The 18051-nt window shown below is 40.9% G+C and overlaps 1 protein-coding gene across 2 annotated transcripts; it reads left to right on the top strand.

Moving 5' to 3' along the window:
• The first annotated feature begins 6676 nt into the window (after nt 1-6676).
• On the top strand, nt 6677-17568 carry insig1 (insulin induced gene 1). Of its 2 annotated transcripts, none has more exons than XM_034168350.1 (6): nt 6677-6869; nt 6978-7329; nt 8886-9010; nt 9290-9456; nt 11808-11907; nt 14284-17568. In XM_034168350.1, the coding sequence occupies exons 2-6, from the start codon at nt 6996-6998 to the stop codon at nt 14311-14313; spliced, it is 756 nt and encodes a 251-aa protein (XP_034024241.1). In that variant the 5' UTR covers nt 6677-6869; nt 6978-6995; the 3' UTR covers nt 14314-17568. The 2 variants fall into 2 exon arrangements, with proteins under 2 accessions (XP_034024241.1, XP_034024233.1); XM_034168342.1 differs by having other exon boundaries at nt 6678-6873; nt 6984-7329.
• Nucleotides 17569-18051: the final 483 nt, after the last annotated feature.

Here is an 18051-nt window from a genome sequence, read left to right as displayed (position 1 = left end):
TAGACGTAGACTGCTGGGGGGTTCCCATGATGCACTGTTTCTTTCTCTTTTTGCTCTGTATGCACCACTCTGCATTTAATCACTAGTGATCGATCTCTGCTCCCCTCCACAGCATGTCTTTTTCCTGGTTCTCTCCCTCAGCCCCAACCAGTCCCAGCAGAAGACTGCCCCTCCCTGAGCCTGGTTCTGCTGGAGGTTTCTTCCTGTTAAAAGGGAGTTTTTCCTTCCCACTGTAGCCAAGTGCTTGCTCACAGGGGGTCGTTTTGACCATTGAGGTTTTACATAATTATTGTATGGCCTTGCCTTACAATATAAAGCGCCTTGGGGCAACTGTTTGTTGTGATTTGGCGCTATATAAAAAAAATTGATTGATTGATTGATTGATTATCACATGGGATTTATTTTTGCATGGTTGGTTCCAGCACACAGCAGCAGAGTGAGAGGATTTTACCCACAGGCTGCACCCACGTCCGTGCTGAGAAACACTCCTGAGCCATTGTCGGAGGTGAGATTCATGTTTCTTAATGCTGTCACGGCCTGGCACAACAGTTCCACGTCATATTGCCTATAGAGTTAGAAGGTGATCATCCGTTCAGCTCTGAGCCTGATGCGTGCAATGACGCATTATTGCGCACCACAGAGAGGCGTAGCTGCCCGTGGTTTATAGAGATATGATGGAGACAATAGTTCACATTATTTACGTCGCCCATGAGAAGGAATGGACTAACAGCTGGACTGTAAGGTCTACTGTGGGTATAACAGCCTGTCCAGATTTGCAGCGGCGTGCGCACAGTAGTGCACGGTGCTTTCAGTTTGATAGCCACTGTTCACATTCACTGTACATGTTAATAATTCCTAATTATTATCATGATGAAGTGTGCCACATACATTTCAACAGTTCCTTTGCGCTCGGGGGTGGACATTATTATACGTGGCACGTGCAGGTCATACCCGCAGGCTTTGCCGTGCCAGATCCATCTCGAGGTTCCCTCGTATGCGCTCAAATAGTTTTAGATCCTGTTTTTCCGCCATCAGAATATGTAAATTGCAGTCAGATGGTCCTCAGATTGCACATGGACCGCCAATGGATAGGTGTCCAATCTCTACGGTGCCCAGAGGGTTTTCAACATGTGCATCACACTCAGGGCCCCTGGCTGATTTTGACCAACTGTGTGGACTCTCACAGATGGCTGTCAGAACGTTTTGGAAATGAAAGCCAACACTTTTCGGATGTCCACCGATTCGTCATTCTGACACCATTCTGCGTGATTCTAGCTATGTGTGAGGGGGGTATTAAGCCCCTTTCACACTGGGCTTGCATAGAGTTGCATTGTGCTGCGTATCTAGTATGCAGGAATGGCTATGTATGCTGCACTCAGGGGCCTGGCCCGCCTCTTCTTCTTCCATGATTTTGAAGCTTCGCTGCCAGTAAAGTTCAGCAGAATCCAGGGGGATGAATAAAATCTAGCAAAGCTGGTATGTACTGATAAAAAATCAAAAAGGATTTTTCACTGTACTGGCATAGGGTAGAGTACAATTGCGGAGGCATGGTGTACAGTAGTGCAGTGTTGCGTAGACTGGCATACGGTAGCAGAGTGTTGCATAGACTTGTGTAGAGTACTGTGTCCAGTGCTCTATGCCAAAGGTCTGCGAAAAAAAAGGAAACATGTTTAATTTTTTGCGTCCATTTCATGGACCCCTTTGCGTTCCTCAGCATATTGCCACGTAGGGCTGCATAAACTCAGAATAGGGCTGCATAAGCTCAAGTAATTGGTACACCGTAGTACGCAACTCTGCGTTGGTCCAGTGTGAAAGGGGCTTTATGTCACTGGTAGATGTTCAAGTCTCACAACCATGCAGTAAGACAAAAAAGACCAGGACCAAAAAAACCTGGACATTTGCTCACCTGCAAAGCTATCTTATGTTGTTCATGTTCTGGTAATAGTATTCTGATCTCTGGGTTTCTAATTCTGCTAATATTATTAACTATAATGTGTTATTTTTCTTGTGTTTACCTTGCATTTGTGGCTCCATGTAAAATCTCCTCTGTTACAGTTTTTCTGAATTGATAAAACACTAAACTCCATTCACTGAACCAAAGACAGTGGTCTGAACTCATTTCTTGAATCAAGCAACTCTTTTGCAAAACTTTAATTTGCAGATCTTATGCACATTTTTTTTTTTTTTTGCAAAACTCGAAACACATTCTCATTCACTAAACACACTGTTTTTCAATTTAATTTCAATTTATTTTCATTTATATAGCGCCAAATCACAACATAGTTGCCTCAAGTCACATCACATAAGTAAGGTCTAACCTTAACCAACCCCCAGAACAAGCACACAGGCGACAGTGGTAAGGAAAAACTCCCTCTGAGGAAGAAACCTCAAGCAGACCAGACTCAAAGGGGTGACCCTCTGCTTGGGCCATGCTACCGACACAAATTACAAAACAGTTCACAAAACGAATATACAGGAAATTTTGCCAGTGCACAGGACAGGAGGGTTACAGAAACAGACACCACTCCCATCTCTGGATGGAGCCACACCTCAAACAGAGAGAAAAAAACAGAATCAGGCATCAGAAAGACAAAAATACAGTATAGTTTGTCAGCATTATGCAACAAGAAAAACAAAAGAAATACTAAGGTGATTGTTCATGGCCCCTTTATACATAACACGAACTTGGGCGAATGAGGCAGAAATCAGAGGAAAAGGATGAAAAAACCTGAAATGGCAAACCTCGAAAAATCCCAGCTGCTGTCGTGACGGACAGACGGTCGGACACCCGTGTACGATCCCGCTGCGACGGTTTTGTACACGCTCTTGTGCACATGCAAAAACACAGTGCGGCTACATGAGAGGCATGATAGCACATCGCGCTCACACAGCAGCGGCAGCAAATGTTGGACAACATTACCTAAATTGACAAAAATGTGTGTAAGGACAAAACAAAGCGAGAAGAGCACATAACATTATAAGAACAATGAATGTACTGTTTAAATGTATGACAATCATGTTACTGGTAATGATGTATAATTGATGTCTGATGACTTGACAGTCTGTGTTGGAAATGATGAAACAAATGGATTTCGTTTTGCCTGTTAAAATATTTAATTCCTGTTATAAAGAGCAGACAATCCAAGAATTATCGTCCTTCTGTTCCTTCATCTTCATGAACCATGGCCATGGACGTAAACAAGGAATTAATGAGCTGACATGAATTCAACATATACTCAAAATAAAAACTCCAACAACAGAACTATTCTTGAGGTCGGTGCCACGTCACACACGACATGGCCAATCTGAAGGCGGGAATTCGTACCTCCGCGACTGGCTGCTCGGTGAAAACACACTAGGGCTGTATGCTGTTCCATTGAAATCTGCCGTTTTTTTGATGGTCTCTGACTTGCTTCTAACAGCCAGCTGACAGCTATCATTGCCTGGAACGGTGAGATTTATGCACCAAGCTAACCTGAAATGAACCATTGTACATTAAACTATTGTCTTACCCGTTTGAAAAGTGACGAAATTACATCTATTTGTATTGAGTTCTGCGATGTTTTCACCGAGAAAACCCGCCCCTCGAGGTTAAATGCCCGGGTGACCGACCTTGAGACTAAAGGCAATGTCAAGCTTATGAAATCATTTGTAATTAAATGATATGAGTGATGTTATGATCATGTCACAACGATGTTATGAAATGAAATCATAAATGTCAGATGAACACATTTTCCAGGATTAAACCATGATATGAATTTTCAAAGCTCAATGTCCCAAAATATTATACAGTGCATTATATGTGTTTGCACAGGACTTTGCTCCTTCATTACATTTTTGTCTTTACAAACTTACTAAATGATCAGGATATGAGAATTCATATTTTTACATCCGCCAAGGATGTAATAAATTCACCTGTGTTTATCTGTCTGTCTTTTAGCAGAATTACGTCAAAACTACTTCACGGATTTTGACAACATTTTCACCACAGATAGATATTAGGCTATGGAAGAACCCCTTAAATTTTGGAGTTGATCTGGATTCGGATTCTGGATCAAGTTTCACTTTATATAGGCTTTGAAGGATTACTGTTAGCAGGATTACTCAAAACTACTGCACAGATTTTGACAAAACAGATACATATTAGGCTGTGGAAGACTCCATTAAATTTTGGAGGTGATCCCGTGCAGCAGACCCAATGGTCCCTCCTACAAATTGGTCCGCCCTGCCTTCACTGCGCATGCCTCATCAGCCGCAGTTCACAGATTATCACCTCGTTTCTGCTTAAAACTGCACTCCAGTCATCATCTATCTCAGTGACAGATATCTGAAGCTTTTGTACAACAATCATTTCCACATAAATTCAGCATTATTTCATCATAAAAGATGGAAGCAATCAGAGCAACGCTGCTACATGGGCTGCTAGCTGCTGCGTTCAGTGCGTGTCCGTCATTTCAAAGGGTCACTGAATATTGCCTTGTTTCTCCTTAAAACAGCCTCATTTCTGCTTAAAACTGACTTTAGAATGATTTAAGAGGTTTTACCTTGTCATCTGATGGTTAATAATCACATTAATCCATTTGATTGCTTTGGGTGAAGAGACTCTGTCTCAAGCGAGCGGCTGAGCTCTGAAATGGTGCATGTGCAGTGGAGGGAGGGTGGACCAATTTTTAGGAAGGAAATAAAATGGTAAATGGACTGCATTTATATAGCGCTTTTCCATCTGCATTAGACGCTCAAAGCGCTTTACAAATAATGCCTCACATTCACCCCGATGTCAGGATGCTGCCATACAAGGCACCCACTACACACCGGGAGCAATAGGGGATTAAAGACCTTGCCCAAGGGTCCTTAGTGATTTTCCAGTCAGGCTGGGATTTGAACCAAGGATCCTCTGGTCTCCAGCCCAATGCCTTAACCACTAGACCACCCCCCGTTCTTTCGGTCTGCAACACCCAGATCCAAAACTGGATTCTGGATCAAGATTTCACTTTATATAGGCTTTGAAGGATTACATCAAAACTACTTCATGTATTCTCACCAAATTTGCACCACAGATATATGTTAGGCCATGGAAGACTCCACTGAATTTTGGAGGTGATTTGGATTCTGGCTCAAGATTTCACTTTATACACGCTTTGAAGGATTACATCAAAACTACTCCATGGATTCTCACCAAACTTTCACCATGGATGCATATTTGGCCATGGAAGATGCCATTAAATTTTGGAGGTGATTGAGATCCAGATTCTGGATCAAGTTTCATTTTATATAGTCTTTGAAGGATTATGTCAAAACTACTTCACGGATGCTCACAAAATTTCCACCACAGATAGATATTAGGGCATGGAAGACCCCACTGAATTTTGGAGGTAATCGGGATCTGGATTCTGGAGTCTGGATCAAGTTTCATTTTATATAGTCTTTGAAGGATTACATCAAATCTACTTCACGGATGCTCACCAAATTTGCACCACAGATATATGTTAGGCCATGGAAGACTCCACTGAATTTTGGAGGTGATCCGGATTCTGGATTAAGATTTCACTTTATACACGCTTTGAAGGATTACGTCAAAACTACTTCATGGATTCTCACCAAACTTTCACCACGGATGCATATTTGGCCATGGAAGATGCCATTAAATTTTGGAGGTGATTGGGATCCAAATTCTGGATGAAGTTTCATTTTATATAGTCTTTGAAGGATTACGTCAAAACTACGTCACGGATGCTCACGAAATTTCCACCACAGATACATACTAGGGCCTGGAAGACTCCACTGAATTTTGGAGGTAATTGGAATCTGGATTCTGGATCAAGTTTCATTTTGTATAGTCTTTGAAGGATTACGTCAAAACTACTTCACGAATGCTCACCAAATTTTCAGAACGGATATGAGCTTTGAAGGATTAATTCAAAACTACTTCAGATTCTCACCAAATTTGCACCACAGATAGATATTAGGGCACAGAAGACTCCACTGAATTTTGGAGGTAGTCTGGATCTGGATTCTGGATCAAGTTTCATTTTATATAGTCTTTGAAGAATTAGGTCAAAATTACTTCACGGATGCTCACCAAATTTTCACAACGGATATAAGCTTTGAAGGATTAATTCAAAACTACTTCAGATTCTCACCAAATTTGCACCACAGATAGATATTAGGGCACAGAAGACTCCACTGAATTTTCTGAGGTAGACTGGATCTGGATTCTGGATCAAGTTTCAATTTATATAGTCTTTGAAAGATTATGTCAAAACTACTTCACGGATGCTCACCAAGCTTTGAAGGATTAATTCAAAACTACTCCAGATTCTCACTAAATTTCCACCACAGATAGATATTTGAGCATGGAAGACTCCATAAAATTTTGGAGGTGATCCGGATCCGGATTGGAGGACGTCGGTAATCTAATTGCTCTTGTTATCACTTTTTCCCCCTATTTTACCAAGCGTGCCTGAAGCTTTTGCACCCCTTTTGAACTCTAGTGACTTTCAGTTGTGCAGCTTTGTGAGATTTTCACCGTCAGAGGCGTAGGTGCTTATCAGCGTCCGAAAAGTCCGCGGAGACGCCCCCACTGTCACGGCGCAAGGGCGGAGCCGTAGCATCACGTCATATCATCCGCCGTGCTCTGATTGGCTGCCCATTCTCACCCGACACAGCTGTGATTGTTTTCTGCAGAGGAAACTGCTCAGGAATGATATAAGTGCTTTCTGTCTGTTTGTCTCTTTCGATTCTTAGAATGTGAACAAACAATGCGTTTAGAGTCCTTGTTGTAGGGGTAGGAAGACGAAGAGGATTTCTAAAGACTAGAACGGAGCGGAGTGTTGCTTTTTGTTTTGAGCAGATCCTGAAAACGTCTTGAGAATAAGGTAAGAACCATGCAAGTGAAATATAAAACATTAAAAAAATATTTCTCCATATTGCAGCACTGCATCCATAATGTTGTTAGTCAGCTAAATATGTTTTGTTGTTAAGTCTAAAAGTGCCAAATGCCCAGACTAGAAGAGGAGTGCTGGAGCTGCTCCTGCTCATCCAGAATGGAAACCAAACACTCCTCTGTTGCCAGTTGGTTTGTGTCCAAACCTGAAGAAGTGCTGTCACTCGTCGCTTCGGCGCTCCGTGGCGCTTACGGCTCCCTGCTTGACGTCAGGACGACCAGCCTGATCCGCAGGGGGCTGGTGCTCTTCACCGTCGGAGTCTTCCTCGCACTGGTGCTCAACTTGCTGCAGATACAAAGGAACGTCGGCTTGTTTCCCGAGGAGGTTCTGGCAACTTTATTTTCGGCTGCTTGGTGGATCCCACCGTGCTGCGGCACAGGGGCCGGTGAGTTAAAAGAAATCGTTTTGTAGTGTTTTTCTGAACAGTGTTGTAACATTTATCTGATGTTTATTGTTTTGGTGGGGGGTTTTTTTTATCGCCATTGATGGAGAAAAGCAGACTTGTGGCAGCTGCTCTGATTGGTCGCTAGAGTAACACGTCGGGATATTGCAGTTCGCTCATTGGCTTCTTTCATAACGGGTGAGCTTAAGGGGGCGGTGCTTTCATGTCGATAACCAGGAAGTGGGAGTAAAGAAGAAGAGAGCGGGAGAGGGGTGAAAAAAAAGCCAACATTATGGTATGGGTTTCTGCTGCGAAGGCAGAAAAGCAAAAACTAAATTATAGCGGAAGCTTCTACAGTTTTTCCTCTTTTTTGGTGATTTTTCTGTATTCCCTCTCTGATGCATGAAAAAATGCAGAGGATAACACAAGAAAGTCAAAGGACTTATTGAGATTGTGGTAATCAAAAAAGCTATTAAAATAGTTAACATCAGTTTGAGAATAAGCAAGAAGTATCCAAGTTAAAAAGAATACATTTGTGACAATATATAGGAGTAAATACATTTTAAATGTTAAAGTTGAGGCAGCATGGTGAGTGGTTAGCACTGTTGCCTCACAGCAAGAAGGTTATGGGTTTACGTCCCACCTGTGGCCTTTCTGTGTGGTTTGCATGTTCTTGTGTTAGTGTGGGTTCCCTCCGGGTGCTCCAGGTTCCTCCCATATCCAAAAAGCATGCATGTTAGGTGAAATGGAAACATTAAATTGACTGTAGGCATTTGTCTGTCTATATGTGGCCCTGCGATAGACTGGCATCCTGTCCAGGGGGTACCCCACTTTATGCCCTATAACAGCTGAGATAGGCTCCAGCCCCCCATGACCAGTAATTGGAGTAAGCGGGTATAGAAAATGGATGGATGTTTGTTAATATAATCTGAGGTAAATGTCATGAGGTGCTCTTATTTTAATGCGAATAACTTGAATTTTTGTAGCTCTTGCTCTTAAAGACATGGTGATTCCCCCCCCCAAGATCTTTTTTTTTTCCCTCCCTCTTCCTTTCTCTCTGGGAGCTAGATCTTCTCTGTTGGCAGAGGATTGGCCACTGCCGCTCATAGCTGTCTGTCTGCTACAAAATATGTAACAGGCAGGCACTAACATCTATGATTTCAGACTTCACAAATGTTTTTAACTGTTAAACTTTATTCACTGTGCCCGCAAAAATATATTAATGGTTTAAAAGTTATCAGAAGCTAATTGGTCCGCTGATGGTTTTCAGAGTTATCTGAAAAGCTAATCCGCTAACGAAAATATTAGCTTCTATACTTGGCGGATTAGCAGAACTGTGCCCACCACTTATTGTGAGGTAAAAGTATTGGTTTAAATATGACAACAGTGTGTAATGAAAATAAAATGTCCTTGAAGATGTATAACCACAAGAAAAATGCATTCCTGAGTGAAGATCTTGAGTAGTTTTTGCATAATGTTTCTGCTTAGGGCGGCACAGTGACATCTTATAAATGATCTATTTATTTAGTGTTATTTTATCTGTACTTATCCTTTTGCAGCTGTTGTCGGCCTGCTGTACCCCTGCATCGACAGCCATTTGGGAGAGCCACACAAGTTCAAGAGGGAGTGGGCCAGCGTCATGAGGTGCATTGCGGTTTTTGTGGGAATCAACCACGCCAGTGTTGTATCCTTTCAAAAGCCACACTGTCACACTTTAAGAGTTTGGTGACAAAATAGTTTTCATTGTTTTCCTTCCCTTGGACTGAATTGACAGTTCCTCACTTACAGAAGTGAGAAATACACACTTTAACTACTAGGATTAGCATCAAAAGCAGCATTAAGATGAAGTTCAGCTTTTAACAAAGAACTGATGGAATGTTGTTTTTACATGTCAAACAAATGTTTGAGCAAACTACTCTGGTGTCTTTGTTTGACTTTGTCCTTAACTGCATCACCATCACAGAAGCTCAATATTGACAACAATGTGCAGCTCTCCCTCACACTAGCAGCTCTGTCCTTGGGTCTGTGGTGGATGTTTGACAGGTCCAGGAGTGGTTTCGGCTTGGGCATCACCACGGCCTTTTTGGCAACTTTGATCGCACAACTGCTTGTATACAACGGAGTCTATCAGTAAGTCCGTATATAGAATTTGTTTTCTGTAATAATGGCTTTTAAGCACAAATTTCACTAAACCATTGAATTAGAAGCATGTGTTATGTAATATGTTTAGGAGTAATTAAAAGTTTTATACCAGTAATACTTTTTGATAAAGCAATAAAACAGCCTACATAAGATAAGAAACTTTATTGATCTCACAGAGGAGAAATTCACATATTATGATCGATTTGCCACTCACAAAAATACACGTTTTAATTAATTTAATTTTCTTCATGTTGTTGGAGTTGACCTTTGTCATATAATCCAAATTTATTTAATTAGACAGCATTGTGCCTTGTTTTTTATTATTTTATATAGAGAGGCAATAGGAGATTGTAGTCTCATTTGAACCCTCTGTGATATTGCGGGATTTGACTTACGGGGACCTCCATTTAAAATATATATATAAAACTTCACACGGATAAATGGTGTACGGTTTTGGTTCCCAGTGGAGAAGAAAAGGTGAGGAGGTAGGAGACGTCATGTCAGTCAGTGTTAGCCTACACAGCTAACCAGAGTAACTCCTTTCACTTGCCTACAAAACCGCATTGACACGTTTGTGCTCCAGATCATAAACACGCCACAACACGTCCACTTTCCCACCGCATTATCACTTTTGTTTTGCATTTTCACTTTGTTTGCATGTAATTTGGCCAAGACAAGATTGAAAATGCTGTGGTTTGTACCCTGGAAGTAGAGAAATTGTCATATGTGTCATATTTGACCCCTTTAGCACCCGCCCCCAAACGAGACTGCGCTGCCTTATTCTGGTCATAGTTGACCACTCTTAAAAGGTCAGGGTCAGCACTTCTGCAGCACAAGCTGTCAGTGTCAGAAAGTTACAAATTTTCAACGCAGGGACTGTCATCTGTTGGCCTGTGTGCTGCAACCTTTATGGCTGGGACACATCCAACCATGCTCCCCGAGAGCACCTGCCTTTCATGATTTACTCTCCCTGCTCCACCAACAGCTAATTAATAGGTGTGCTCGGCCAGTCAAGAGCAGGAGTAGAGCAGGTAGACGTGAAAACACACTGGGCATGTAGTCTCCAGCATTAGGGTTGCTATCCCTGCTGTAAGGACATTGTCTCCTTTCAGACAGGCACTTTACAATATCATGAGGTGTTTGGCAATGCCGATATGATTGTAGGAACGTGAAGTTAGTAGCCTATATGGTCCTGGTGCCTCCTGTCGTATGTTATGAAACAGTAACCAGTGACATAAGGCATTGATTGGATGTCTTTGGTAGTAGGTCTCTCCATAGGATCCTTGAGAATCCTCCAGTGGAATAGCTTTGTTTCAAATGAGCTGTTACTTAGAGACTTGGATGGTGGTATGACTTGCATGGTGAGGGAGCTTCAGCTATGACATTTTGGCCCTTTGGTGTGTTTCTCTGGTCATGGTCTAAGTTGGTCGAAGTTGAAGAAAATGGTCCATGACAAGGCTCCAACCTGCAAAGCTGATCTGGCAACAGCAATCAGAGAAAGTTGGAGCCAGATTGATGAAGAGTACTGTTTGTCACTCATTAAGTCCATGCCTCAGAGACTGCAAGCTGTTATAAAAGCCAGAGGTGGTGCAACAAAATACTAGTGATGTGTTGGGGCGTTTTTGTTTTTCATGATTCCATAATTTTTTCCTCAGAATTGAGTGTTTCCATATTTTTTCCCTCTGCTTGGTCTAAAAAAGTAACTGTTACTGACTACCACAATTTTTTTTTTTTCCTGATTTCTTATAGTGTTTCTTAAAGCCAGAAAGTTGCCATTTGAAATGATTTTAGTTTTGTGTCATGTCTGTGATCTGCTTTTTTTCTACAAAATTAAACAACTGAATGAACATCCTCCGAGGCCAGTGATTCCATAATTTTTGTAAGGAGTTGTATTTTAGGAGGTACAATACCGTAATACCAATAACTGATGTTGTGTTCATAACACAGCGTGTGTGTGTTTGTTTGTTTTTTTTAATGAAAGCAGTTTGCTCTTCTCCTCTGTGTGATCTTTAGGTCAGCAGGGTAGCACAGCTACACCTGGTGGTCTTGTGCCATGTTTTAGTAAACAAGCATCATCTTGTATGCTGTGTGTAACAATTTGCTTTGACGAGTGCCACCTACCAGGCAAATAATAAAAATGTAATTTTCCATAAAGCTCCAGTTATGTTTGAAAAGAGGTGTGAAGGAAGTTTGCTGTGAAGATGTTTAAAAATGGAAGATGATTTTTGCTTTACTGTCTGAAAAGGTTTATTGATATGTGTAACCTTGTGTTTAGTCTTCACAAACATTATTCCACTCTTTATGAATACTGGTATTTTTCCCCTCTCTCTGTATTTCAGATTTACATCTCCAGACTTCCTGTATATACGTACTTGGCTACCGTGCATATTCTTCTCAGGTGGTGTTACTGTGGGAAACATAGGACGCCAGCTTGCTATGGTAATATTTGCTAGATTTTTCTAAAAATTTAAGGGCCATATTTATACATTGATAATTATATTTGCTCACAGTTGATAAAAGTCAGTTATTGGCTGATTGGTGGCATCTTCAGCTGATGTTAAAGTTGAGTGACAGTTTGTAACTTGCTTCATTCGTCTTCTCATAAAGGAAAATTTTCGCCAAATGATTTCATGATGGCTTCACATCAACTCTTCCCAACCAAGAAGGTCAACACAGCGTCATTACAAGCCAAAAAATGCACTGACTTGTAGCATTGTAGACAAATGGTCTGGATTGACAGTTTTGCATAAAATAAACATGTATGTTGTAAATATTATGATCCGATCAAATTTATTTTCCTGCAGTATTGACATCAAGCGGTTACTGTACCAAATTTATTAAGATGAAAACTGCAAACTCAATACCATATTGATATTTGTTCATAAATATTTCTGGTGGACAAGACACTTCATTAGCAATGTCCCGGTCCCCCCCAGCTGTAAATGGTTACCAGCCTCGGCTCTGTAAGTAACCTGCGATGCCGCTTACAGGGGGAATCGTAGACTCTCTCCTGCTTCACGTTGCTGAATCTGGGGATATACACTGTTGCCAAAAGGCCTCGGAACCTATATAGGAAGACAAAGATTAAATACTTAGAAAATTTGTTTTCTATTGCTTCTTCTGGAATACTTTTGACAAAGTTTAAAATCGGGAGTACAATGACCAGGCCCAGAAATAATTAGAATTCCCAACAAAATGACTGAATCCAGGATGGAACACTCCAAAGGGAACAGGCTTATGGGGCCAGACCCCCGGACTTGATACCACCACTCAAATGGCTTCTTTTTTTGAGGGGGAAAAGCACTGCTTATAGCTGTTAAGTCATCGGTGATCGTTTTTAGTGATCTACACTTTTGTGGATCTGGACACTCCACATGCTTCATTTGCAATTATTTAGCACAACGTCCAGGCAGGTAACATTTTCAGATGGTTTAAAGTTGAGTTAAGTGCTTTAGAGGTCCCCTTTTGCTCCAGAATTATCCCATCAAGTCAGCTTTGATGTCTTCTTTAAGCAGCTGCCCACCTCATTCTGCCTGTAAAGTAAAAATCCCATCAGTCCCTCATTTGACTCAGTGAAAGCGTGAAAGTAGATTAAGAGCTGTTGTTTTTCACAGTCGTGGCGTGACGCACAGCCAGTCAGGACTCGGCTGACCAGAGGGTCATTTGCTACTGAGGCCGGAATGTTGGCACAAGTCTTGACTTGTTTTTCCCTCTCTGTCACTCCAGTGGCTTATTTGTGAGAAGAATTAGGAGAGGCTTTTTTACATTTGGGGTAGAAAACAGTCTGGCAGCTCGACACACCAACTAAAAACAAGCTCTGCCATTTAAAGTGCAATCAACGAATTAGTTAGTTTTTGGTTCCATGTTCAGCAAAGCATCATACGTGTAATGTTTTGTATCAGAATTTATAAAATTACTATGACATTTTCTTGTTAGTAATTTCCAATACTGTCAACCTTCCAGCCAACTGGGCAAAATGTTCAGTTCAAACATGAAACTCTTCCAAGTTAAGGAACTAAACTATCACTTAAATAGTGCTGACATGTGCAGTGTTGCTAATCAGTGAAGAGGTTCCTCATTGGATCTTCAAGCTGCCAAGTGAAACACAATTCCTATTGTGTTTGTAACAGCTCTTTATCAGACATACTGACTTAACTTTACAGCTTGTAAAAATGACCTTATTGAGACTTTTATACATTTTTTTTCTCCTTTTTGGGGAATGTTACTTTGTGACTGCTCAAACATTTACAGAAAAAAAACCCTTTGGTATCTTATCAAAATACAAACTGTATTCCTAAGAACTTGCAAACAGATGCTGTAAAACTTCTCAAATGTCGTTCATAATTCAGCTGTAGCTGATGGTGTAGAATCACCAAGAAATTGAAAATATTGTTACTTTAACCAGTAATGTGACATCCATCACTCATTATGCTATTACTGTAAGAAATGGTATAATTTGTGTAACTGTGGCTGTAAGTCCTGTGTGAAATATCAGGCATGACACTTTCAGAAATAAGATGTTAAATATTCAGTATTTCTAAATGTGGGATAATGTTCTCTGTTTTTGGTCAACTCTTGTGATTCATCATGAAATTGGATTGTACTTAATCAGGTTTTTATTACAATCATTTTATCACTAAATGATCGTCTACAGCTTTTTGCGTTACTGGATTCTGCGCTTAAACAAAATCTCTTAATTTGAAAGAGGTTTGTCACTTCATAGTTGACTTTTTTTTCTTTAATGGAACAGGAAAATGGACATGTTTGCATGATGTCAGTTGAGTGTATGACAGTGGGTACTTTCTCTCTCCTCAGGGCGGTGTGGAGAAAACTCATGTTGACTGAGTAACGCTGAATGAAAGAAACTGCACATTCTTCAAAGGAGATCCAGCAGAAAAGTGAACACGTTCTGTGGAGGAAGAGAAGAAAGGGCCAAAAAAACTTGTTAATTTGACCACAACTTTTGTTTTCATTGCAAAGTTCAGGTCAGAAAAATCCAAAATCTTCACATGCCACGTCTTCTGCTGCCTTCTCGTGTCCAAACAAATCTTCACACTTTTCTCACCCTTTATTAAAGTGCAAGTACAATACTTCAGCAGAAGGCACGGTGGCGAAAGAACTCGTCAATGAGTACGTCTTTGCGTACCGCGCTCACACGTATCTTCTGATGTCATTTCATGCTGGTAGGCAGGGCAGAGTAGCCACCTTGTCTCAGTGGCATGTGGAAGACTACACGGAGCTGTAACAGCAGCACAGAAAGGAATTTGCTAACAAGGAGCAGGATGGAAGAGATGGTACATTTGTTCCTCTGACAGCGTTCAGAATCTGCAAATGTCACTGGGAGAGTTTCGCAACTGGTTATGCTAGTGCTAACATCCTAGCAACATGTTCCTCTGAATGAAGGCTAAAAAGGGAAAGTTGTAGATGGGGGAGGGATCAGAAGTAGAAAAGGTAAAGGATAAAGTTTCCTTTTGGGAGGAAAGTCCTACACAAATTATGTCAAAAAGTCTAATTACTGCATCTTACAACCTGAACATTTTGCTTCTTGTGAAGTTATGAAGTGAGCTGTTTTTCTTTTTGTTCAGGATACATGGCTTATTTATCATCTTGTAGTTGATACAGTGGAAGGCCACATTGTGCTTTTGGCATAAGAGATGTGACGGGAGTGCTGTGATGTTTTTACTTTGAATTTTGTCAAATTTCTGAATGATTTTAACCAAATGTATGTGTGCTGGTTAAAATAATTTACAAAGTTGAAAGTGAACAAACTATAGAGGAGTGCCAATGAGTCTCATGCCATGTGCTGGATGAGACTTGCATGTAGACATAGCCATGTGAGATACACAATCCATCTGAAAGTATTGGAACAACAAGATGAACTGATTTGGTTTTACTGTCCACAGGAGGTATGTGTGTCAGAGATTAAAAGATGAATATGAGAAGGTGGTTTTGAATGCCAACTTCTATTTCCTGGTATTTACAGCTAGATATGTTTTTAAAAATGTAGAACAGCCCTGTTTGAGTCACACCACACCCACACAGACAGTCCGCTCCATGTATGCCTGAGCCGGTCCGACCTCAGAAGCTAAGCAGAATGGGTCTTAGTCAGTGCTTGGATGGGGGACCTCTCATGAAGACCAATGGCTGTGTGTATTTCTCTGGGTTGAACTGGAGTTGCATTATGAAGGGCATCCTGTGTAAAACCAAATCCTGATGCAGACCTGTACTGGCTCCAGTGTGGTGACCCTGTACTACAGTTCAAGAAGCAGGCTTGTAACCAGAGCATCATAGGTTCAGTTCCCTGACCTGACAGGAAAATGTGGGTGGAGAAAGTGAAAGAATAGCACTTGTCTCACTCTCATTACCACAACTAAGGTGCTCGGATCCTGGATGGCATCCACCCAGGCAGACAACTGGTGCATCCTCACCTCTTGAAAGTAACCATCTATCTGCTATGTGAGTGAATGTGACTCATTATAATGTGATCTGTCACAGAGGGAAAAACATTTCAATGCAGTTATGGGTTTTTTTTTTCCATTCATTCTCCATACCCACTTACTCCATTCAAGGGTCACAGGGGAGCTGGAGTGTATCCCAGCAGTCATAGGGCAAGAGGTGGGTACACCCTGGACAGGACACCAGTCTACTGCAGGGCTGCAGACAAATACATTAACACTCTCACCTACAGTCAATTTAGAGTCACCAGTTCACTTAACTGGCATGTTTTTGGAAGTGGGAGGAAGCCCACGCAAACACAAGAACATGCAAACTTCACACACAAAGGTGGGAAACGATCCCACAACACTCTGGCAACAGTGCTAACGGCTAATCCACTGTTCTGCCTGCTTTTTTTTTTCAGCACATTCCACATTGTGGTGTGAGCTGTGCCCAGTGTTGTGCAATAATAACTGAATGATTCTGCCTCTTCTGGGCTTCAGCATGGCTTGATTCCCTCCCATAGATAGCTCTCTGGTCTTCATGTTCTTTCCTGCTCTTTAAAACCACCCACAGACCTCATGGGTGAAATCCATGGCCAAAACCAAACGCTGGTTAATGTTTAAAGGATCCATCTGACACAAGAAACACCTGTTAGTCATTTTGTTTACCCACCCCCAAAGAAAAACAGGTGGTTTGATACAAACTGCTGTTTAACACATCCTGGCCTACATCATCCTTTTTTTATTTTTATTATTATTATTAGCTCTGGGTCACCATAGTGGATGCAGCATGGATACAAATGTTGATGCCCTTCCTCTCACAACTCCAAAAAACATTGAGAATGGCCCATGGGTGGTCTTGAACCAGGCACCTCCTGTGTTGGAGGCATAGACGAGAACCACTTGTGCCACCCTGATGCATTCTGGTGTAAATAACCATTTAAAAAATGCTGATGTTCTTAAAGTCTTCTCATTTTCATCTTTTGATCTCAAATGTCTTCAGCGTCTATCACAAAGAAATGAGTTTGCATTGTTGTTCCTGTACTTTATGACAGGGCTGTAGTACAAGTGCTGTTGGAGACCTCTCAGTTTTTGGAACAGAAGTATTTTCTGCTTCATTAGTTTTTGCCAAAAATGGAACAAGATTTTTTTTTTTTCCAATGACAAAAAGGGAAGCAAACAAAATGCCCCCCCCCCCCCCCCCCCACTCATCAAGAAACTACGAGGAAGCCAGTAAAGTGATATTTGTTTCTTTGTTTTTTATTGAAAGAATATAGCAGGAGTATCGTACAATTTCTCGAGGTTCTGTCATTTAAGTGTTTCAATACACTTTTTTATTTTGCCGTGATAACCAGGTGTTAAATTGTTGACCTCAAACCAACATCTTTAAATGACAATTTGAGGAACATAGACGAGATTGAAGAAGAGGGCAGGACATTATTAATACCTCATCTTCAAGCGTTTGCAATCTGTGATTGCCTGTGTATTATAGTGTAGTGCTTTTGTCACTATCACACTTTAGTTATACTATTTCTACAAACTCATGCCCGTGTAATAAGACAAGTATTACCGTTCTAGACCTACAGTATCTCCGTGTTCAGAGGTCTTGATGATTAAGTGCAATCACTATACACGAGCTCATTATTTATTATTCCTGAGCAGCAAAAAATACACAATGTATATACTTTAAGAACTTGTCAGTACGAAAAGGCACTAATTTGTTGTGAACAATTTTGTCAGATTATTGCCTTTCGATAAATCTCACCTGAGAGCAACCTTAAAAAAGTGTCAAACTTGTAAACTTTCTTTATATAGTAGCATTAGTGAAGGAAACCAGTTTTTTTATTTGTTTGGTTTTTTGACAGATCAGAGTATCTGGAACACATTGCTATTTGAATTAGCATATATTCAGTTGTGAAACTGAAGAGGAAGCTTTATTATTGTGTGTGTGTTTTTTAAGGTGGTAAAATACATATTTTGATGTTCAGACTTTGTGTGTCTTGTACTGTATTCCATTTGTTTATTTCTTGCTGCATTGGACTTGAGTGAAAAATTATAATAAAAAAAAGACCTGATTAAGATTCCTTTATTCTCATTGGGAAAATGCGGGTGAGTTTGAATTGCTGGCAAATCCATCAAGATAGGA

This window comes from Thalassophryne amazonica, chromosome 1, assembly GCF_902500255.1.
Source record: "Thalassophryne amazonica chromosome 1, fThaAma1.1, whole genome shotgun sequence".
In the NCBI taxonomy this organism is placed as follows: Eukaryota; Metazoa; Chordata; class Actinopteri; order Batrachoidiformes; family Batrachoididae; genus Thalassophryne; species Thalassophryne amazonica.
This window is presented reverse-complemented; position numbering and strand designations above follow the sequence as displayed.

What these genes read in the sequence shown, in the direction of transcription:
- insig1 (XM_034168350.1), top strand. Translation starts at nt 6,996, where the DNA reads ATGCCCAGACTAGAAGAGGAGTGCTGGAGCTGCTCCTGCTCATCCAGA. An exon ending in GTGCTGCGGCACAGGGGCCG is followed by an intron (nt 7,330 to 8,885) that starts GTGAGTTAAAAG and finishes ATCCTTTTGCAG; the next exon opens with CTGTTGTCGGCCTGCTGTAC. An exon ending in GAATCAACCACGCCAGTGTT is followed by an intron (nt 9,011 to 9,289) that starts GTATCCTTTCAA and finishes TCACCATCACAG; the next exon opens with AAGCTCAATATTGACAACAA.